At 43.1% G+C, this 23,119-nt stretch overlaps 1 protein-coding gene across 2 annotated transcripts; it reads left to right on the top strand.

Annotated features, from left to right (window-relative positions):
- Positions 1-324: 324 nt before the first annotated feature.
- TAF5L (TATA-box binding protein associated factor 5 like) lies at positions 325-19,836 on the top strand. 2 transcript variants are annotated; one of them, XM_084203033.1, is made up of 5 exons: positions 325-526; positions 4,614-4,758; positions 9,294-9,398; positions 12,133-12,857; positions 17,854-19,836. In XM_084203033.1, the coding sequence occupies exons 2-5, from the start codon at positions 4,617-4,619 to the stop codon at positions 18,649-18,651; spliced, it is 1,770 nt and encodes a 589-aa protein (XP_084059159.1). In that variant the 5' UTR covers positions 325-526; positions 4,614-4,616; the 3' UTR covers positions 18,652-19,836. The 2 variants fall into 2 exon arrangements, with proteins under 2 accessions (XP_084059159.1, XP_084059160.1); XM_084203034.1 differs by lacking the exon at positions 325-526 and adding an exon at positions 628-817.
- The last annotated feature ends 3,283 nt before the right edge of the window (positions 19,837-23,119 follow it).

The following is a 23,119-nucleotide window of genomic DNA, read 5'->3' as shown; positions in this document are numbered from 1 at the left end:
CTCACCCGGCACTCCCGCACGTGGCACCGCTCGGGGCCCAAGCGCCCCTCCGCCCGCCAGCCGCCCACGGCCCCGCTCCCCAGCGCCCACCTCTCCCCCACCAGCCTCCGGTCCCACTCGCCTTCCGCTGCGCTCGCAGGGCCGTCACTGCCCGATCCCCGCTGCCGGTACGGCCGGGCCCTGCCCGCCTGCCTCCGTCCCCGCCAAGTCGCGCCAGCCGAGCGCCGAGCCCGGGAGGCGGCGCGCTGGGGCGAGCCCGCGCCCATTGGCGGCCAGAGGGCGCTTGCGCGGCCCCGGCCCCGCTCCCGCCCGCCCCGGCGTGTGTCAGCCGGGCCATGGAGCGGCCGCCGCCGCCCGCCGGGCCCCGGGCAGCACCGGCCGCGCCACCGGCACCGGCCCGCAGGGGAGGCGGCAGCGGCGGCGCGCCCGCCGGCAGCGCCCGGCTCCGCTGGGTGTAGTGACAGCGCCCCCCGGCCGCACCGGCCCCCGCCTGCCTCCCGCCGCCTCCCGCCGCCTGCGATGCTCAGTGAGTGGGGACCGGCCCGGGGCCACGGCCCGGGGCCCGCACGGGGGGGCGCGGGGGGCGGGGCCGGCGGCGGGAGCGGGGCCCGGGCGTCCCGCGGGCCGCCTCGTGGCGGAGGCCCGCAGGCCCGGCGCGGCCGGCGGCTCCCGGCAGCTCCCGGCAGGCCGGCGGGGGCACCTCGGGCACGGGCGCGGCCCTGAGGCAGCCCCGGCTGCGGACGGGGCCGGGCGCGTGCCCTGCGCCCGGAGGTCGCGGCGGGGCCTCTGGTCGTGATACCCTTCTTTCCCTTGGAAAGTGCGTGGGTTTAATAAGCGTCTTCTTATCGCGCCATCTCTCTTCCCTTTTCTTTTTTTTTTCCTCCTTTTTTTTTTTCTTCCTTTTTTTTTTTTTTTTTTTTTTTATATTGACAGGAGGAGGCTTTAACTTTGGCGTCCCTTCAGCGAGCGCCCTTCGGCCCGCGGAGCAGCCCCAGGACGGGCGCGGGGCCCCCAGGGCTCCCGGCCCCGCTGTCCCCCGGCAGGGCCCACAGGCGAGCAGTGCCTGGTCCCGCGGCTCCGCTCGGCCCACCAAGGGCCCAGCGGTGGCGGAGCCGGAGCCGAGGTGGTGTGGAGTGGGTTGGAGGAAAGCGTATCCCGCAGGTCCTGCCGAGGACATCGGTGAAGCGCCGCTTGGCACAGACTTGGGGCCGCGGGGGGGTCGGGGGGAAACAATGTGGAATTGGCAAAGCGTAATTCGTGGATGGTGAGCCAGATCTCGGTCCAAATGCAAATGGATTCATGTTCTTTTAAAATCACAGCTGTTCCCTTTCTGCCTCTTCACATGAATGCCAATGCTCAGGCAAAAGCCTTCTCCGTAGTTCCTGCTATCCTATTTTCCTATTTTGCGCTACCACCGTGCTCTCCAAGTCAACTTGTCATGTTTACTTGCCTGTTTTTGTGTATTGCAGCTACTGCATGGTCGACATCCCTTGGCTCTTAGTTCATGGTTATCTCCGTATCAGTTTATCCTTATCTCGTTTATTCTGAAATTTTGTAAATTATTCTAATGTCAGATTATCCTAATGTCACAAAATTAAAAATTGAGACCTATTATTGTCCGTAGGCCCCACATTTCACCTGCGGGGATAAAGGATAAAAGATTATTTTTTGCTGTCCACAACTGAGGCTTGAGACAGAGTTCTTATTACAGAATATTCGAAAGATGCTTTTGTTTTATGCTTTTATTAGTTTGGGGATTGGATGTTTTTTAACTTAGCTCTGTGATGCTCACAGGTCTTTCCTCAATCTGTTGGAAGAAAGAGACTGTTGTCCCGGTGTCAGGACAGGAACACAGAGTCTTTAAAAGCAGTGTTTCCAGTGCTAGTTTTTAAGTTCTTTTTAGTATGTCTGTACTAGGATTATTTCAAGGCCGTGGAATCTGCCTAAACCTGTACCTGAAATGTAGCTTAGGCGGGAAAATAATTTCCTTGGCCTAATGCTTAGTTCACAACTAACTTCCAGCTTTACCAGGAAGGAGGAATTTGCAGTGTGTTTTGTGTTATTAGCCTCTGCTCTGGTTTTTTTTCCAGTGGTTTTGGTTCCTCAAAAAAATTACCTTAACCTTTTTTCAGTGCTCCAGTTCGGAGCACTGCAGAAAATGCTGCATTGTAGCTCTGCATTCTCACAATGTGATCTTTCCTCTCTCTTTCCTTAACTATTTTGCTTATCAGTAAAATTCGTTAGCAGCATTAGTATTTTTTATTCTCTTTGGCTGTTTGAGGAGAAAGCTGGGACTTCTGAACAATTGTTTCAAGCTTTATGCATTTTGTGAACAGGGAACTCTATATGCTTTCAGTTTGTTACATATTTTGGAGATTATCCTCAGTTATGAGAGCTAGAATCTTAAAATTGATTTGAAGTAAAAAATGGCAGGCTTGTCCTTCTATGTTTTTAAATTCTACGTTATTGACCTGTTGTGAATTGGTGCAGCTTGAACTTTGAACCAGGCTGACAGTATTTTGGAAGGCCATTCTTGTGTTTATTTTATGCTACACTTTAATTTTGATAAAAAGCTCAGTAAAGAATATTTGTAGGAGCGTTGGTTTTGCTCTTGCACTTTTCATGAATGCTTTTCCTGCCTCGTTGACATTGTTCTTTGTAATGCTGAGTGTGAAGTATTAAGGCAAAGTGAAGGAAGACGCAAAGAGCTGATATTAGAGTATGGGTGATGCTGTGTCTGATGCTAATGGGTGTTTCTTGATGAAGACACATTTCCTTAAGGTAGTTCCCGTTGTGTCACCTGGGAGTAAGGATAAAAATCTCGTTGAGATACTGCTAACATCCCCTACTGTGACTGCAGTGGGGAGTACATAGAGGAGCAAGAAACAGTACAGATTGCAGAAATGCCTTGGTGTGGACCTGGGTAAATCACCTGAGCCCATGCTGCTGGCTGAAATGCAGAATGGTAACAGAACATTGTGAAGCTTGGTTAAGGGGTTTTTTTTAGGAGGATGCTACGTTGCTGGTCCATCCTTGGGTCCACTCTACTTGGTGGTCTTGATAAGAGTTCTGTCTTTCCTACAGTTTTGTGCAGCAGTGCAACAGTGTCTCAGATATAAATTCCTTTATTGCAGGGAAGATGAAAAGAGAGTTTGCTTTTGGAGTGAAAGAAAGTGTTGAAAATTTTTTATTTTAATGGGTCTAGCTGAGAATGCTTTGAAAATTCCCACCTGTTGATGCCCCTTCCCCACGCTCAACAGTTACTTAACCTGTTGGGACAGGTTAAGTAACAAATGGGAATCTTTTTAAGGTTTTCACCCAAGCAGTAGATTTGCAATTCCACATATCTGTTGAAAGTGAACTATTGCTGAAACCTTGCATCCTCATCCACTTGTACCTAACTTCACAGAAGAGTTATTTTTCTAACAAGTGGAATAAGCACTAAAGTGTGCCTGGGTATTAGAAAAAAAAACTCATATGTATTTTTAAAGCTGTCCTTTTGGTAGAAATAATCATTCTTACAAAAGGAGGAAGGGCATCCTCGTCTCTCTCAGAGAAGTTGAGTTTCATCAGATTTATCTGCTCAAACCAGGAAGCACTAGCACTCAGGAAACATTCATGTCATTGGTAGTGGGGCTGTTAGGTGTTGAACTATCTCCAGGCAGGCTTTACCTGGTGTTGTGATAGGAAAAAAGCCCTGTGGCTTAGTTCTGCTTTATTTCAAGCCTTTCAGGTTATCTAAACTTTTGTGTAAAGTCGATGGCTATTGTGAAGGATTGGTGCAGTCAGTGATTACCCAAACAGCAAGGGAGCTATAGCATTCATCTTACTGAGGTTCCTTTATTACAAGCCAGGGACTAAAAGGTAGTGTTGGGCTCATTTTGATTTTGAGGTACTTCCAAGCAGTGTTTGTGAGGATGGGTTCCTAAATGTATATTAAAAAAACCCTTCAAAGGTTATTTCTGTTTCAAACTTTTGTAAGAGGGAAGCCTGGAGGTCAAGGCAAGTGATAAAGAAGGCTTTGCTTTTAATTTCCCTCTTTTTTTTCCTGGGGACCATCTGAGTGAAGTGCCAGAAATCGGGCTCTAAGTTCAGCCAATAAGCTTTTGCTTCTTGGACTCTCCAAACAGATTTGCTATATAAAGCATTATGTTTCCAAAATTTCCATCTTTGTATGGTAATTTCTCATTCCACTGAATCTTCTGGAGTTTTGGTTTTTTTTTTGTTGGTTGGTCAAGCAGAGGAACCAGAAAATTACTGAAGATTACTCAAACTGCTTCTGTCAAAACTCAAGGAGGGGAGAGATATTCCCTTTTTATGAGCTGTTTTTAAAAAAAATGCTTCAGTTCACCATTGTGGTTTTAGTCCAGAATCCTCAAAACTATTTTTGATTCTTCTGTGAAATCAGTACAATTAGGCAGCAAAATATCTTCAGGGATCTACAAAATGTCTGGACCATAGTACTGAGAGGCAAATCCCTGAAGGTTCTGTTTCATACCTCAGCAACAAAAATACAGATATGTTTGTTTTCTATCAGTATCAATGCAGCTACAGTCTAGGTTGATCTCAGCCTGCCCTGTAAGAGTGTCATCACCTCTTTCTTTCCTTTTGAGGTCATGAAACGCGTACGCACAGAACAGATTCAGATGGCAGTGTCCTGCTACCTCAAGCGCCGTCAGTATGTGGACTCGGAAGGTCCCCTAAAACAAGGGCTGAGGCTGTGTCAGACTGCTGAAGAGATGGCAGCTAATCTCACAGGTAATCCTATCATATTTTCCATTACTACTTCTTGGCAGAGTTGCGAGCAAGTGGGCTGGCAGCTATATGAATTTGTCTGCACATGGGGACATTTCTCCTTTTGAAATTAAGAAATTTCTCACTGTTAAGTTGACGTGAATTATGAACTTTGGAAGAATGAAAATGTGGGCGGAAGTGTAACAAGGTGACGTTCATTGTCAGTGGAATATCAGGCTGAAATACCATGTGAGGGTAGTGGAAAATACATGTTTTATCCCAAATAACGTGAAGTCTGGTGAGTAGTGGTGCTTTGGAATGGAAGGGAGAAGAACCTAGATGAGAAAGGAAGTAGAAGCAGGAAATTCTGTTGTACCTATGTACTCCAGCAGAGTTATATCATGTGAAATTAAAGTTATAAGGCTGTGTCTTTTTCTGGCATAGTCAGCTTTGTAGTTATGAGAGGTCTGCTCTTGTCATTTGGAGGAAAAAACCCAAAACCTTCAGTGGATGAGAAAAGGCATGGAGGGAGATAAACTTTCTTCTCTTTCTTAAAGACTTTTGAATCCTGCCACACTGCTTGCTTTCCAAATTATGTCTGTGACAGTTGTCATTGTAATTATTGTTTCAACAAACTCTGCTGCTGCTTGAGCACATAGAAGTATTGGAAGGATGAAAGCTATGGGGACATTATAGAGATTAAATTTACTTGTAAAAGTAGTAGAAAATACTGGGCTGACATTTTGGGTAAAAAAGCAAGGAGAAACTTTTTTCTCTCAATGAAACTGCTTAGATTATAACAGTATCTCAGACAAAGGGGAGTGGTGGAGTTACTTGTAATATGACTTAATTTGACAAAATATTAGTAGCTATTTAACTGTGTTTGTGATTAGATAAGGCTGCATGCAGGAACAGGTAAAATACTATGGTAAAATACTCTAAAGGTATTCCTTACCTTTACGTCGTAGTACTTTTCATGTCCTTGCTTTTTTTCAGCCTAACTAGCAGAAGTTTATTGCAATCCCTGAAAAAGTACCGGGGAAGATGGGGAAAGAATAAAACCAAAGTAAACTGCTGAATTGTTTTTCAATGGGAGATTTTTGTGGGAAGTGGGTAGAAAGGTCAGTGTCAAAACATGCTCAGAATGGGATACCAGCCATATGAGGAGGACGCAGAAGTGTAGTAGTGGAGATGAACTGGATTACAAGCCCCTTGCATGAGCACATGGCCTCATGAAAAAAAAAAATCAATAAAGAGTGTGAATGAGTGTGTGTTTACGTTTTTCTTTTTTACTGAAAAAATAAATATTCCACAAAATGTTATTACTAAATTTTATGTTAGTCTGTATCCTCTTGCCAGTGCATGGTTTTTGTAGATGGTCATTGAAAATTTAGTCATCAGTTTTCATTAGAACTGAAAATGGGCTGCTCTCATGTGTTCAGCTGCTTACTCCTTCTTGTCAGATGTGCTTGCAGTGAGCTGTCAGTGAGCATTTTGCAGTTCCAGCAGTGACTGTTAGAAAAGTAAACCCAAGTTGTTACTTAATCTGACAGCAGATGCTGAAAATACTTTCTGCTGCAGTCATCTTAGTTTTGCAAACTGAATAAAAAACTGAGCAGATTGCAAAGCCTGCAGTGCTTCATTTTGGGGAAGGTGGTCAAATGTGTTTTTCTGAAGATGTTTTTGCTTCTTCCTTAGCAAAGCTCACCTTATTTTTTATGTTCAGCTCTATTGTTTTACTTTTAAATTAACTAGCCTGTGTGAATGGGAGACTTGGAGGGGACCTCAGAAGATGATCTGGTACAACCTTTTCCATGGGAGAGGGAGCCCAGATGAGATTATCCAGAATTCTGTCTGATTATATCTGCAGTAAAATATAGCACAGAGCTTCCTTGTGATTATCCCATATTTCTCTAGAAAACAAGAACAATGTCTGAGGACAGAGTGAGTGAACAAGGAACAGGTTCCTCTAATACTGCCCATAGCACTGTTAGCACATACAAGTATCTGAAATAATGTACAATTATACATCATCATACTCACCTAAAATAGGAATCAGTTGCTGTTACACAACATTTACCGTAGTCCAAATTTGTTAGCTGGAAGCAATTCTTCTGGTAACCAACACACGAGATCAGGAGGGTACTGTCCATATTCCTGAGTTAGGAGTGAGCTCCTTTGAATTTCCTATCAGGTTGCATAGCTGGCCACACTTACTGAATGTGGAAGAGCAGATATTTCCAGTAGATGTTCTTATGGCCAGTGGGGAAGATGGAAAAGAAACTGTGGTAGGTTATTAATGTATGAGAAAGATACAGCCAGTGTTTTATTTCTACCAGGTGGAAAATGTGCATGAAATTTTACTTGTGTTTTGGAATCAGTTGACTTCTTGATCCTTTTTGCAGTTCTCATTGGTTGAAAGTTTTGGGAAGGCAAAGAATTAGAATTTGTTAGAACTGTCTGGTATGTAGAGTTAATTTACCATTTGCTGGATGGGAATGAGCTCTAGCATCATTACTGAATGAATAGGCCATAATGGTTGCCCAGTCAGACTGTTTCAGGACAGGTAGACAAAGATGATACTCCACTTTCTGAAGCGTGAAATACACCATAATTTTGGAGTTATGTTGCTTATGCAGAGAAAGTTGTGCCCTGGAGAAAATATCTCATAAAGTCTAGGCTAATGAGTTGAGCTTGCATAGCATGAACAAGGTGGCAGGCCATTGCCATTCCTGCAGAAATGAGGCCACCAGATCTCTGTGAAGAGTTGACTGTTACATGTAATCCTGTGATAGACAGCATAAGAGACAGGCCCTCGTATTTCTGTATTTCTTGGCTTTTACAAAGAGTTGTATGGGTGACATTGGAAACTGTCACTAAGTATTCTTGAAGGTGTGCATACGTGCAGTTTACCTTCTCTTGCTGAATATTGATTATATTCAGTTTTACATCCAAATAGCAGAGCCTTTTACTTTAGGTATTGAGTAGTACCAGTATGTGAACGTGGAGTTCTTACCATCTTTGAGTTTCTGAAGCAGCCAGGCTGTAGAAAGCTCAGTGTAGCTGTGCCTTAGAGCAAGTTATATTCATTTATATCTGAACTGATTTAAGAGATGATATCATATTGGTGCTGGAATCTGGTTTTGTTTTGGTTTGGTGTTTTTTTTTTCCTTCCCAAGAGAGGATGATGAGCACAGCCCATCTATCTGTTTCAAGAGCTGAATTCAGCTTGCCAAACATACCTCCTGTATTTACATAAGCTGAAGGAAGGTAAACCTGTGTCTTACCAGAGAGAAAGAGAGAGAAGAGTGGGGGAAGAATAGCGACAGGCTGCCTGTGTACCATGTGCTGATCTCTTTCTAATTAGAGGCATTGAGATGAGCTGGAGGCTGGCCTATCTCTCTTTAGCGTGTGAACATTTGATAATGTTGTTTATAGACTTCCAGCGCTGTCAGACTTGTGCCTCTGTGCATGAGCCAAAAGCTGGAACAAAAAGCCCCCCGGTCAATCAGGAGTAAAAAGGCAGAGAATGGAAAGTGGTGCAGGGCATGGAAGACCAAAATAACTTGAAGTGAAAGTAATAAAAATAGGGGGTTTGGAAGGGAAGGGGGGTTATGATTTGAAGAAAAAAGAAAAGAAACTGAAAGGAAAATAGTGAAACTCCTTGTACTCTGTTTAGAACAGCAAAACTTAGGTTTCTGATCAGTGGCATTTGCATGTGCTTGGGGTTTCTTGATGCATGTCTGTAAACTTGCACGAAATCTCCTGCAGATTCCAGGCCATTAGCAGAACAGCAAAGGTTTGGTGCCAGAGAAGGAGAAGCCAATTCCCTTTCTAAACAGTTTGGAACCACTTTTTCCAGAATCTGGTTCTGAAAAAGAGTTTAGGATGGTCTGAGGAGACTGTAACAACTGGGCTTGTGGTCAGTTATCAGCTTCCCATTAACCTAAAATCCTTAGGGAGGAGGGCGCATCTTGTTAAAAAATACAAAGTGTTTGCTTAGACATTCAGTGTTTTCTCCACCACCTCTGTGAGACTTAATAAATGATAATAATTTGTTGTAAATTATAATGACCAGGACAAGAAATTTGAGAATCTGAATAGTGTCACTTTAGACCTGTTCATGATGGTTGGTGGGACTCACTGAAAAAGAAACCATACTTTGGAGAAAGTTATATGTTGCTTTCCTCATCTTTTCTGAGTGTAAAGTTGTAACACCACAGTTGTAAAACATTTAAGGGGTCTCTGATGGTGGTTACACTGAACTTCTTGGGAATTTATTGTATTTGAAAACTTGAAAATGTGTTCTGGGTGGGGCAGGTGAATTGCTGAGATTTTTAGGGTGGGTTTTAGCTTTCAGTGTATTTTCTCCTTCATTATCTGTCTAGGTGGTTAATGCCATGTTTAGATGCTTTGGACTATGTCATACCTGGCTGGTTTAAAGATGAAATGTCGTCTGAGTGGCTGCATACCTTGAATTTTATGAGAAGCTTTGTTTTCAGACACACATGTAAAAATCCTTCAATCCTTATATAAATTTTGCTTTTTCTATTTCACAGTCCAATCTGAGTCTGGTTGTGCCAATGTCGTGTCTGCAGCTCCCTGCCTGGCGGAGCCACAGCAATATGAAGTACAGTTTGGACGATTACGCAATTTTCTGACAGGTAAATCAGGAAACATGGAAGAAAACTGACTTTTTGTGTCATTTCAATGAGTAAAGGGTGATATAGTAAAATTTGAAACCATGTCTCTAACAATGTTTTGATTTCTAGTTTTGAGATTTCTGTTAAAATAAAAATATTTCATTTTTCCTTTTTTGGTTGGTTTCTGTATGCTGAATAGCTTTAAGTTTTGTAGATAGCTGGCTCTTGGCCTTTTCCTGTTCAAGCATTTGCCTTTTGTAGATCTTCTAGACAATGCCGTATTTATATAGGCCAGGAAAGCAAATCAGTGTTTTTTGTGAAAGGCAAGTAATGAGAAATGGCTGTAGTTCTCTGTTGTATTCTAGTTTAAGGTTTTTAATTTTATCCATAATTGGCTTGTTTTTATGATGGACTGGATTTCTAAGGGAGAATTTGTTCCCGTAAATTTAGCTGTACTGGCTTTGAGACTGGAGCAATACAGCAAACTAAAAAAAAATCTTACTCCATAATGATGCAGAAGTCATATAATTATTAATTTTTTTATAATTATTCTATAGATTTTTTTTTTAACAAGTACTCTTGGGAATGTCCTTATTTCTTCTATAAGCCCCCAACATGGGAAGAAGAAAGCAGACAGAATCTTTAAAGAATAGTACCAAGGAAAGTGAAGTTGTTGCACACAGTATTTGTCCAGTGTAGGAATTTGATCCCAGTGTGCATAACATTGGAATTATTATTTCTGATAGTTTTGGAAAGGAAGGGAGCAGGAAGGCAAAAGCAGAAAATAATGAATTATTGGAGCCTTGTCATCTACAGCAGTTCAACACCTTTGCACTTTAGTATTTGAAGTAAATCCTTATGGTTTAATAGATTTTTACAAGTATGATAGCTCTCTTCAGTGCTTGGTGAAGTGCTTGCTTAATGCTTGATGAAGTGCTAGGTTTTGGTACTCAGGTTGACTGCTTTCATCTTTTTTGTCCCTCTTGCTCTAGTTTGATATCTTACACAGATGAACTAACCTCTGTTCAAGGGAGTAGCTTGCCAACCAGCCACAAGGCACAGCAGGGCACTTCCCATTTCTGGGTTGCCTGCCCCACTGAGGAGTGGGAAGGAGATTAGTGACACAGAGTAACTTAACTAAGTAGTCTCTAGTTCAACCACCTGTTCAAAGCAGAGCAAGATGGGTGTTTGATCAGGTTGCTCAGAACCTTTTTCAGTCAGGTTTAGAAAATCAAACACTCTGGAGATTGCTGTGCATCTCTGGGGTCCTGCTGCAATTCAGTGAGAACTTCCCTTGCAGCAGCTTGCCTGTTGTTCCTCCACTGAGCACCTCTGAGCAGAGCTGGCTCCTTTTCCTGTATAATGTCCTACTGGGTACTGAAGGCAAGCAGTTGAATACCCCCTTATTCTTCAGGCTAGACAGATCCAGCTCCTGTAACCTCTTCATGTGTTCCTAGGGAACATTTTCTTTGTTGCTGTTTCTGCCAACTTCCCATCTCTTCCCTTTTTCCCCTTCTACAAAGTGAGTCCTTACTCTTGTTTCATTTTTGGGCTAGTGCACCTGGAGAAAAAAGAGACCTGCTGACTGCTTAGAGCTTTTACTACATGCAGACCACTGTTTTCACTGGCTTTGGCCCAGTTTCAGTGGGACAGGAAGAAGAGTGATGCTCAAGTATGCAAATAAGTATGTATACACTGCACTCCATGCATACTCTGTAGTTACTCCTGTAGAAATGAGGCAGAGGCACAGTATGGACTAGAGAAAGTCAGGAAGAGTGCTCAACACAAAGGAAAAATAACCTAATGGAAAGGGAGAAAAGAGATCTTGCATTGGTGAGTGGCAGGAGGGAAGAGCATGTTGAAAAGCAGCAATGCTTTTTGCATTTTGAGAATCAGCAAACGTTTGAGGATCAGCAGTGTCTATTTGTTTTCCAGTAATTCGAACCATTTGGTCCTGTGGTAGTAATTCATTGTGGCCCTGTTTGTTGCTATGGTGTTCAGCAGGCTCCACTTCTCACAGCTCCCTGCAGCTGGCAAACAGCCCCGGAGAAGCTGGGGAAGGAGGGGTGGAGCTGTTGCACTGATCAGCCTCCGCAAGGTACAGCACAGCCTAATCGGGGTTCGTTACACTGTGTACTAGGAATTACTGCTGGGATTTGCCTTGGCAGAGAGAGAAAAGCATGTACTTGAGCAGGCACAGAAATAAAACAGGAGCACAGCATATTGCAGTATATTTTGGAAACTGTAGCTTCCTTTCCCCTGAAGACAAATCAGTTCCATCCAAAGCACCACAGTCCCATTTTACAGAAGCTGAGAGAAAAAAAAAGTTCAGGCCAGACAAGCTAGGTAAATAATTTTGGCTTAAACACTTAAAATACTCTTTTAAATATAATTAATGCATTTTAAAGTTCAGTTATCAGAATGAGCAAAGGGTACAAAGAGCATACTTTTGAAATAAATGGGAAAATTGAACTATCATGTATTTTATGAGGCGGTATATTATTAGTTGTCCCACACCTGGAAAGGGTTTTGAAATATCTGCATTTCGTTCTGACAAGGTACCTCACTGATGTTTCAATCTCTATTGTACCTCCTTTAGATGACAGAAGTTTGCTTAGATGTGCCAGCAAGTGTCTCTTTTTTGCTTGCTTTCCGATGTCAGGGCTTTCTCAGTAGTTGTCCTTGCTCTATTTTATTCCCAGTAGGAAGTGGTTTGAGAAGTCATTCAAAGCTTGTTGTTGTTTTTTTAATATAGATTCAGATTCTCAGCACAGCCATGAAGTGATGCCTCTTCTATATCCCCTCTTCGTCTACCTCCATCTGAACATGGTCCAGAATGGCCTAAAAAGCACAGTGGACAGTTTTTACAGCCGCTTCCATGGCATGTTCTTACAGAATGCCAGCCAGAAGGATATCATTGAACAGTTGCAGACTACCATGACTATTCAAGATATCCTGTCCAACTTGAAGCTCCGGGCTTTTCTGGACAACAAATACGTCATCCGCCTTCAAGAGGACAGCTACAACTACCTTCTTCGCTACCTCCAAAGTGACAACAACAACGCCCTGTGCAAAGTCCTGACCTTGCACATTCACCTGGATGTGCAGCCTGCCAAGAGGACTGACTACCAGCTCTATGCCGGTGGAAGCTCCTCGCGCAACGAGAGCAACGGCCTGGAACCCAGCGACGTGCCAGCTTCCATTCTGCAGAATGAGGCAGCGCTGGATTTACTGCAGGACAGCATTAAACGTGTCAAGGATGGGCCCCCTTCCTTAACCACCATCTGTTTCTATGCCTTCTATAACACGGAGCAGTTGCTGAACACTGCAGAGATTTCACCAAATAGCAAGCTGCTCGCTGCTGGGTTCGATAATTCATGTGTGAAGCTGTGGAGCCTGCGCTCCAGGAAGTTGAAATCTGAGCCCCACCTTGTTGATGTGTCCCGCATCCGTTTGGCTTGTGACATCCTGGATGAGGAGGTTTGGATACCCTTTTTCCCCCCTTCTTCCCCTTCTACTGGCTCGCTTTGAACATGGATTGTTGAGTGTGTAGTCATGTCTTAGGGAACTCTGAGGCCATTGCACAACCTGCCTGCCTTGATGCCCAGATTTGATAACTTGCTGTCATCCTTGTTCTTCCCTGCAGTGGTTGTAAGTGGTAAACTCAGGTGCAATCAGTTTGGGCTTCAGTCAATCTTTCTTAGTCCTGGGTGCTGGTCCTCCTCCTCCAGCTGTCCTTGAACAGGTGACAGTAGGCAGGCAACCCAGAAAGGACAGGTGACTAGAGTAGGCTCTCTTCCCTGAGAAGCATGAAGCCTTCTTTGGGATGAGAAGTAGCTCAGAAAAGCCAGGCAGAAGGGTGGAGAGAAGGGCAGAGGCACAGGAAGAGGAAAATATAGACAAAGTAAGGAAAAGAGCTAAAGAAGTCTGATCAGATGCCTATGTGCAAAACTGTATTTCAGGTGTCACCTTAATTTACCAGAGCTCAGGAGTTAAAAATTGTGCAAAATGTCTCTGTTAACAGGAATCTGAAGTATAGAAACTTCTGAGTTTTCCTACTCCAGAATGCTGGAGACAACAACAGGGATGTGTGTACTGTTACTTCACATGCAGTGCTAGGTGGCATCTTTTACTTGACTTTTTTTTTTTTTTCCTTTCTAGTCACACCTTTCCTCCCCTCTCCACACAACTGCCCAAGTAGCAACTTATATCTGGTTAGAGATCAAAATTTTGACTCTTTTGTTGTTTAATCACTCTTCTCCTTAAAAAAAACCTAACTCATTTGTTCTTGTGTTGAGTATTTAGCAGGAGAAACACCCTTTTTTCCACTGTTTTTTCTTCTAAAAAATACTTAATGGCAAGGTTCTATTTATTTTGGAAGAGTGCCAAGTGCTTGGGGTATTTAGGGATCTGTGATTAGGGATTGCTTTGTTAAACAGCTTGAAAAGAGGCAAGCATCAAGGTGAAACTGCACAGCAGCATATTCACTGTTTCCCAGGTTAACCTTTTTTGCAGAGTGAGCAGGTAAGTGGGTCAGACTAGCCCAAAATAGAGTTATGGACTTGTTTTCATTGTAAACTGCAAGAGTTCATAGGGCATGTGACTGTGTATTGTCCATCATAGAAGCCAAATATCAGCACCTGCAACAGAGGAAAATTTGGTAAATCAGCAGGTCACCTTCTTTGGCTCTGGACTGTGGAAAAGTGAGATATTGCCAGGTTATCAGGAGTGTGTGTATTAGCTTTTTTTGGCATGTAGTCATACACTTACTTATTGTACATGTATTAGGAGACAGCCGTGGAATCCTGGAATTCATGGAATCCTGAATGCAAATAGCTTTTGGAGGCTATTTGATGTTTTGTGCACAGGTCTGAAGCAAAAAACTGGTCAAAAACCAGCACAGATCAAAGTCATCATTGCCCTGAATAATTTCCACCACTGACAAAACAAATAGTCACCTGAGCAGGAGTTCAGAGAGGATACCAATACCAGCCCAACACACAAATTTGGTTACCAAATGCAAATGAAAACTCCTTGACTACAAGGAAATAAATTCAGTTATCTGGGAGCCCTAAGTGGAAATACGCAGGCACTCACAGCATTGCAGGTGGGAACAGACCAGCAATTTCTTGGGTGCCATGGGAGAGGAAACCAAAGATACCAAGACCAACCAGACTACCTTGACTGGGCTGCAGCTCAGTGTGAGCAGGGGCTGTATTTCAGATTGTCACTGCAGTCTGGTCAGTAGCAATTCACAGAGATGCTGATTCAAAGCTGATTCAGACTTTGACAAAGAACAAAAATCTGAATGTGCTTTGACATTACTTCTGTGAGTTCTATGGAATAACTTGTGAGAATGTTAAAATTCGGTTTGGTTGATTTCTGTATTGTATAATTACCTTTGGAAAATGTATTTAAATAGTAATACATTAAATAATTAGTCTTCAGCCTGTTTTTTTTATTTTCTGTGAGGAAACAGATCCTTTTAGCAGTCACAGAGGTCTAAAATCATGCTAGTTTCAGTGGATGTTGTTCAGGGTGGTACTAAAGGTACTCTGTTGGGTTTATTAATTCTTCTTGTGAAGGCATGTGTGTATGTATATGTAAACCAGGTTGAGACTTAGCAAATGTGTTAGCACAACAGTTTTTTCCTAGTCCATGTGAAGCCTTTGTGTCACTAAGGTCAAAATCATCTTCTAGGTACAGTTTTACTAAATTTTGCTCAGTGTCATGCTGCAGTGTACTTCACTAGTGTAGTCTTGCTTCTTGCAAATAAGAGAGAGGCTTATTATTTTGGCATACAGTAATTCTGTTTTCTTTATAGTAGCATCTCACAAATGCCAGTTTATAGTCTCTCTTACTTTGGGTCCAGTATAAAAATGGAGTTTTGTAGCTGTACAAATGGAAGTATTGTTTGTCTCTTTGCAATTTTACCTTGCTCATTGCTGCTACTCCATAAATCAACATCGGAAAATAATGCTCTGTTCCAAGCCACAGCAGTGCCAGCCTTTAAATCCTGTGAAGACTAAGACTTGACCCCATTTAGCTCTGCTTCTAAGGTTTTTAAGTGGCAGTGGTCCTTCAAGTGATAATGAGTGGGGACGATGCTGACACCTTGCAGTGTCAGCATCTTGATGGCAGATGGGAGGGAATTCTGGAAGGAGCAGTAAAAAATGTCCTGCAAAGTGTGCCATCCTTCTTCATTGTTCCCTGCTAGGGTATCTGCTACAGGCAGATAGGAGGTCTTCCCTTTTGGCATCTTTAGAGCACTGCAGGATGAGAGAGATTATGACACCCAGGAAAACCTGTTACTGGTTAGAAAAAAAAAAAGGGGGAGGACTGAGCCTATGGTTTGTTTCTCTTTGAGGCTATCATTATTGCTTTTTGAGGCTTGGTGGCTGCACTTGCAGCTGCCTTGCTAATCTGGTCAGCAGACTAACTTGGATAGGGAGGAAACTGAAAAATGTGGTGACTCAGAAGCATTATAGATGTACTGTTTTCAGTGAGCTGTGACAGGAGTGTGCAGTTGTGTTAAGTGAGTGTCAAACAGAAAGATAAGATTTGCTACCTGTGACCATATAGTAGGAGTATGAGTTTCAATGCTGTAGAAGGTGTTATCAAATCTCCTGGTGCGGTAATACAAGGAGGGAAAAGGAGGTGCTTGCAGACAGCCCATGTAGCCTTGTATTTGAATGCACAAAATTAGGTACCTGGACTTGCAAAATTTGCAGAAACTGTAATACAATACAGGCATCTTGAATGGGCTTCCACTGGTAACTTGTCAGGAGTCTTACGGTCATAATTAAATAGTACAAAATGCTGCAGGTATCAGCCATTCTCCTTTAATGTGGCCACACAGCCTAGAGATGCTGTAGATTCCAGTAAGCCATGCTCTATCTGAGGTAGAAAAACAATTTGAATAAGAATGGTGCTTTGCATGCCAGAACCTGCAGTTTCTCTTTGCCTCACCTCCATAGCAGAGAGGAGGTGAGGCTTCCAGCCGCATCATAAAGCTCCCATGGGCACTGACTGTGAAGAGAAGCGGCGTTGTTAAAGATGTCTTGCTGCCTACTACGTACTGTGCTGTTGAGATGGAGAAAGGCAAGGAGATGGCCAAGTCAGAGCTTGCTCACCTCCAGCGTGAAATTTGAACCACTGGAGGAGAAGCACTTTCTCGGCTATTGATAAGTCTGAAGCCAAACTGTCTGTGGGTCCTGAGGTGTGGGAGATAGAGCACTGCTTACAACACACTGATTTCTGCTGCTCTGACTTCTGCTGGTTGTCAACAGTCCAGCAGCCCTGGGGAATTGGGTTTCCTCTCAGGTCAGGAAGTGTTCCTTCTGCAGGAAACAGGCCAGTTCAAGATGATAAATGATAAAGGGGCTGCTCACAAACAAAAGGATGTTATGTTGAATTGATGTGCAGAGATTGTGAATGAGTGTTACTGATTCAATACTGAGGAAAAGTGTCTTCCTGACAGCCCTGAGGAAGGCTGGTCTCAGGCTATTACGCAGTTGTACCCCAAGCAAGGGTTGTCTGTACTGTCAGTGAGACCCCAGCTTATCAGGCAAGGGCACTTCTGAGATCTGTTGAAACCTGTGTAGTCTGTAGCCTTAGAGTGTCAAAAGGTGCTACCTGAGTAGGCTTTTAGAGACTCTTACCATCCATTAGGAGATTCCTTTAGCTCAGCTCACTGAATAATCTTTAAACACAAAAGCCTTTACCTGTTGACTATCTGCCCTGGTACTTGAATTGGAGAATAACAGGATAGAAATGTATCCAGTGCTATGATTTTTGTGATTGTTCATCTTCTCCTATGCCAAAATAGATACACTGGTCTAAATAAGCTGCATATATTTGCTGTTCTTGGAGGGTGAGGATGTAAAAGCATCCTGATGGAGCTGAGGTAGAAATAGATGTTAGAACCTTGCTGCATTTTCTGTTCACATGTGGGATTGAGAAAGAATGTTAAGCAGACAGCTTGTCAAATATGTTTTGTCTTTCCATCTCCTGCCTTATGTTTAAGACATCTGTGATTGTTTCCCTCTACAGTGAGATTCACTTCCAACAATGACCACACAAAAGGAGTAGATGCCAAGATCTGCTTTCAACATCTTAGCCAAAATGTTTTTTGTAGTAGAGGGGGTAGAGACTATGCATATGTTTTTAGCAAAAGGAAAAATATCATTAAATATTTTTTCCCCTCTGTGCCTGCAGTCTCAGGTTAAGATGCCTCTGGACTGAGCATAAAGCTACCAAAATTAAAGTCTTATCTTACCATCTCTTTCAGTATTCACTTGTAGCAAGTGTACCAGCAATGTTGGTGTCTCAGAGTTGCAGAAATTGTGCCACATCTAAAGTAAATAATCTAACTTCTTCTGTATTCACACCCTCCTGGTTTTCTCGTGGAGGTTTTTATATTTGTTGAACAGATAAACATGCTTTTCTTCCTTGTTTCTTTCTTCTTTATGGCCAGGAGGAAGAGGATGACAATGCAGGCACAGAAATGAAGATCCTGAGAGGACACTGTGGACCTGTGTATAGCACAAGGTTCCTTTCAGACAGTTCAGGACTCTTATCTTGTTCTGAGGACATGTCCATCAGGTACTGGGACCTCGGAAGCTTTACAAACACTGTGTTGTACCAAGGACATGCCTATCCTGTCTGGGATTTGGATATTAGCCCCTGCAGCCTGTACTTTGCCAGCGGTTCCCACGATCGCACCGCACGGCTCTGGTCGTTTGATCGGACGTACCCGCTGCGAATATACGCGGGCCATTTGGCGGACGTGGACTGCATCAAGTTCCACCCCAATTCCAACTACTTAGCGACGGGCTCCACGGACAAAACCGTGCGCCTGTGGAGCACTCAGCAAGGCAGCTCGGTGCGGCTTTTCACCGGGCACCGGGGCCCCGTGCTGGCGCTCGCGTTTTCCCCCAACGGTAAGTACCTGGCATCGGCAGGTGAAGACCAGCGGCTGAAGCTGTGGGACTTGGCATCAGGAACTCTTTACAAAGAACTGAGGGGGCACACAGACAACATAACCAGCCTTACTTTTAGCCCTGACAGTAGTTTAATTGCTTCAGCGTCAATGGACAATTCAGTTCGAGTGTGGGACATTCGGAACACTTACTGCAACGCCCCTGCAGATGGGTCTTCCAGTGAACTGGTTGGTGTATATACCGGACAGATGAATAATGTACTGAGCGTACAGTTTATGGCCTGTAATCTTCTTCTAGTGACTGGAATTGCACAAGAAAATCAGGAACATTAATTTTGCTTTTTGGCTTAGGGAAGTGGGTGGGTGTCTTGTATGCCAGAGTCCATTGCAGACTAAGATTACTGACTGTGAAACACTTCTCTTCCTCTGCCCCCTTGAAAGGCATGTTCAGAGTGATGCAAATGCTTTAAGATGTCACAAAAACACCTGTGCTGTTGAACAGAATAAGGAAAAAAAGGAGGATTGATGAAAATGCATACACATTCTAATTTTGTACTTTTAGGAATGGGAAAAAGGGGAGTAAAAACAGTAACTTGAAGAAACTGAAAGCCTGGCCCAGACAAGTGAAACTGCCAACCAGATAAGCTGGTGACCTGCACTTAAATATCTTTCATTGATTGATGGGCACATCTTATCTACTGTTAATTCGGCTTGAGTGTGTGGAGAACTACTGGCCCAGTGGTTTTTGTTTTGTTTTGCTTTTGCTTTCCTGGTATTGCAGAGGACCAGCATTTTAAAGACCCTTCTATTAAAAGAACATAATGTATTTTCTACAATATTAGTAGTCTTAAGTATTTCAGCTCCCTATAGCACTTCCGGAATATTTTGGACTAAATAAGTAGAAAATACCCTTGTTCTTTTTCAGTAAGGGCAAGGAAATCTGACCTCAGTTGGGGCCCATCTCTGCATTGTTGTTTGGGTTTGGTTCCTGGTACTAGCTGTGATTATGTGTATTTATGTTCCATTAATTAGGAAATTTTCTGACTCTGGTTGCACTGTGTTTTGAGGATGGGAGGACAGTGGGGACAGAGTGGTGGCTTTAAGAATAACTAACAACTTGCCTTGTCTGGAGGGAGCACACCATAGAATGGAAACAGCCAAGTTTGCACTCCTAATGGAAACAGGGCATGGCAACCCACCACTGCACCTCACAGAAAGATTTCCATAAATGGAAATTGGCAGTCTAGGGAGAGGGGGATGAGGAGAAACACACAAAGTGACATGGGAAAAAATAGTATTACTAAATTATTGTGTGTACACAGAGGCAGCTCTGCCAGTGTTGGATTTTTCTCAAATGTTGCAATACCGGTTTCATGAACATTTTGTGAGATAAATCATCAGCATTTACAAGGATCTGCAGAAAAAGCACGTTCTAGTTTGTCATTTGGAGAGATTAAATATTTCTGCTTTCTGGAAAGAGTTATTTTGTATTTTGTTTTCTATTAAAAGCATTTAGTTTAAAAAGAAAAATAAAAGTTGTTTGGTCCCTTTCTGGGAAGTTCACTCTGACTTGTATGAGAAGCAGAGGGCAGCAGCTTCCTCTACACTGCATGAGACACTTGGAGGCTGAATATGGTGGTCTCGCTCACTTGGTGCTGTTTTGATGTCACCTTACTTGCTTTTCACAGAGCTGATGGGACACGTCATAGAGTGGGATATTGATACAGCTTTGTAGGCCAGCTGATATATATGGGGAAGATCTAGGTACCCCCTGAGGTTAACACTGTGCACCAGAAGGCCTCATTCTGTAGTACTACATGACCTTTACTTTGTGGTTTGATCTGTCAAAATGCCTCTTTCAAGCAGATGTCTTCTAGACAGGCTGTGGGTATTAAATGATAATTCCCATCAGCTTCCCTCAGCCCTGCTGGATTTTCATGAGAAAATTCTCTTGAATGTCTAAACAATCTAAGAGTTCAGACAACAACTCACAGTTGCCATTTTATTTTATTGTCTATTTACAAAACAGTAAACTACAAAAATCTTTTACCAGAAAAGTCTTTGACCTTTCTGACATTAACACTGGCATTTGCTGCAGCTGGGAGTACCAGAAACCCCTCTGTATACCTGGAGTTGAATGGCACTGCTTAATGCCAGACCAGGATTGAGCATGTTGAGGAAAAATGTATGGAAGGCCGTTGTGTTGCTGATGCTCTGTGCTGTGCAGGTCTTTAGAGAGACCTCCTTCAGCTCTGTTGAGTCAATACTGCTCACCAGACCAAACACATGGTATTTTTCAACCTGCAGTAATCCCTCTAATTGTTTTGAGTGGTTTTGCTGGATTCTTTAGATTCTAGCCCAAAGATTTTATTGTGAAATGACTGTTTTGGCTGAATGCCTATGTGAATACCCAGGAAGGATAATGGCCCACCAGTGCTCGCTGGAACTCATTTTGCTGTTTGTTGCCATATGTCCTGAGCAGTGTTTAGATTTAGAGCAGCTGGAGTTTTTTGGTCCTGAAGGACAGCAAACAACAACCAAAAGGGGAGGGGAGGAAGGGAAGGGGAGGAGGGAGGGGGAAAGAGTAGGGGGCGGAAGTAAGAATGAGATGGGCTGAGAACGAAGTTTCCCTTTAACATCTTACTTCTACAGCAGAATTGGGCTTATTACTACTTGGGTTGCTCTGAAGTATTGCATGTAGAAGTGACAAGGGTAAAGAGACTTCAGAAGCAAGTCCTGTTATATGCACATAGGCTAAAAGATGTAAAAGTGATTCCTGAATTGTTGGAAAAACAGTCATTAGTTACGTGCTTCAAACGTATAAGCAGCAATGTACTGTGTGGAGAGTTTTTGGTGCTCTTTCAAGGAAGCTAGGAAATAATCTAAACTATAAAAAATGTCTGAAGTTGATTGACAGGCTGAATTCTAAGGCAGAATTGGGTGGAAAGTATGAGTGGAAGGAAGGAATACCATAAAGTCTAGCAAAATTTGGACTGTAGGCTCTATTAGCTATCTAGTTCACAAATAAGTATACTTGCATGGACCACTTCCTATTCTAAATATATACCAAAAACCACAAAAGCACTTAAGTTGACATAGTTAAGCACTCAAATGTTGAGAAACATCATAGCAGGATCTTGCAGTTTGTGTGTCCATGTGTAACATAGTTCTCAGTTGGGTAACTGGGTCCTCCTTCCGCCGCCAAACTTTTTACTTCATGTGCCTCCTGAATGATGCACAGGGCACGAGGCACTGCATGGTACCAGCCAGTGGCTGTCAGGAGATGCTCAGAAGAAGATGACAAAAGGACAGCGGTCCTTTCCAGGTTTACAGAATCCTGTCTTCTCACAGTTAGGTGTGCTGGGGTTTGGGGTTTGTCATAGTAGACCCCTGGCACTGCATGCTATGTAGCTGCTGATGCACTTATTTTCATCTAAAATAGATTAATCTCTTTTATTAATCAGCTGTATACTTCCACATAATTTGCTGCAGCAAGAAGTCCATGCTTAGTCACTGAATACTGAGGAAAGAAAAGGGTACATGCTCTAATAAATTGCTATACCCATTCACAGGTCTATACTAAAGTTGCCCTTCTCACTTTCAACACAGGCATCTCCCAAGCAGTATGTGCCTGTTGAGTCTAAATGTCTTAATTCCTGAAATGGTAAAGTTCATCCTATTCCTCCCCATTCTTGTCACTTTGTGAAAAGATTGTCTCTTAAAAGTGTTTTTAGGCCTAAAAACATTTTACAGAAATGGTATTTCCATTAACAGGTCCTTCAGGTTCGCCAAGAAAAATAAAAAGGACTTTACGCCATGTTGTTAACATTGTTTCAACAGTGGCTGCCTTTTGTTAGACCTCTGGGCTCTGTGGGTTCTTAAAAAAAGTCCTGAAATGGCCTTTCTTCTGAATGGTGTCTAGTTGCTTATGGTAAGCCAGGCTCTAAAACTGTATCACTACAAGACACCGATATGACAGTAAAATGAAGTGCCTGGGTGTCCCTTGCCATAATAGACTCTCCTGGCATGTTGCACATCAGCTGTGGGGTTTTTTTAAAAAAAGTACTGGATAGGAGCCCAAACTGACTGAAATAACAACGTTCACCCTGCTCAGTATACTTCAAGTACAAAATACTAATAAAACTTCCTCTGGACGGGTAATTTTTTGCAACAATTTTGAACCTCTGTCTGGCTTTCTGTTTCATGGACACTGCTATACAACAGCACTGAGCAGCAGGTGAACAGAGGTGGTGATACATTCTAAGTGCACAGTTGAAGGCAAGGTGTTATCTACTGTGTGTTATCCTGAAGAAGCAGTCTCTTGGGACAAGGAAGTTGTTGAAGGTGTAGAAGTTATTTCTATAACTTGATATTATAAGCATTACTCTTGCATTAAGTTGAGGGTTAGGGGAGGAAAGAGACAATTTCAGAAGCCTGCTTTATCAGTAGCCCTGATTTCCTACCTAGTCCAGGTCTTTGCAGTTCCTTTTAGGATAAAATTGTCTTCTTTTTGCACAGGTTTATGATCTTCATTGAAGTTGTGGTCTTCTGTTTATGACAAACCTGGTAACAACAATATTTTAGCATATACAGATGGGAGATCAGCTAACAGCAGGGCTTTATCGTGTTTGATGCTGTACAAACACATGGGCAGTGCTCCTCTGACACTGCCTGAGAACAGGAGGAAGTAACTGCATCCTAGTCCCTCTACCGGACTGCCAAAGGGAGGAGGTATGCTGGAATTGCTATCCCAGCTCTGGAGAATGGGATGGGAGGCAGCTCAGGAGCCACGAGTGTCAGG

This window comes from Fringilla coelebs (assembly GCF_963513975.1).
Source record: "Fringilla coelebs genome assembly, chromosome: 3".
Classification (NCBI taxonomy): Eukaryota; Metazoa; Chordata; class Aves; order Passeriformes; family Fringillidae; genus Fringilla; species Fringilla coelebs.
This window is presented reverse-complemented; position numbering and strand designations above follow the sequence as displayed.

Bases quoted from the DNA above. Each gene is read 5' to 3' on its own strand.
- TAF5L (XM_084203033.1), top strand. From the start codon at position 4,617: ATGAAACGCGTACGCACAGAACAGATTCAGATGGCAGTGTCCTGCTAC. The intron at 9,399-12,132 runs GTAAATCAGGAA...TTTTTAATATAG, and splicing joins ATTACGCAATTTTCTGACAG to ATTCAGATTCTCAGCACAGC. The intron at 12,858-17,853 runs GTTTGGATACCC...CTTTATGGCCAG, and splicing joins GTGACATCCTGGATGAGGAG to GAGGAAGAGGATGACAATGC.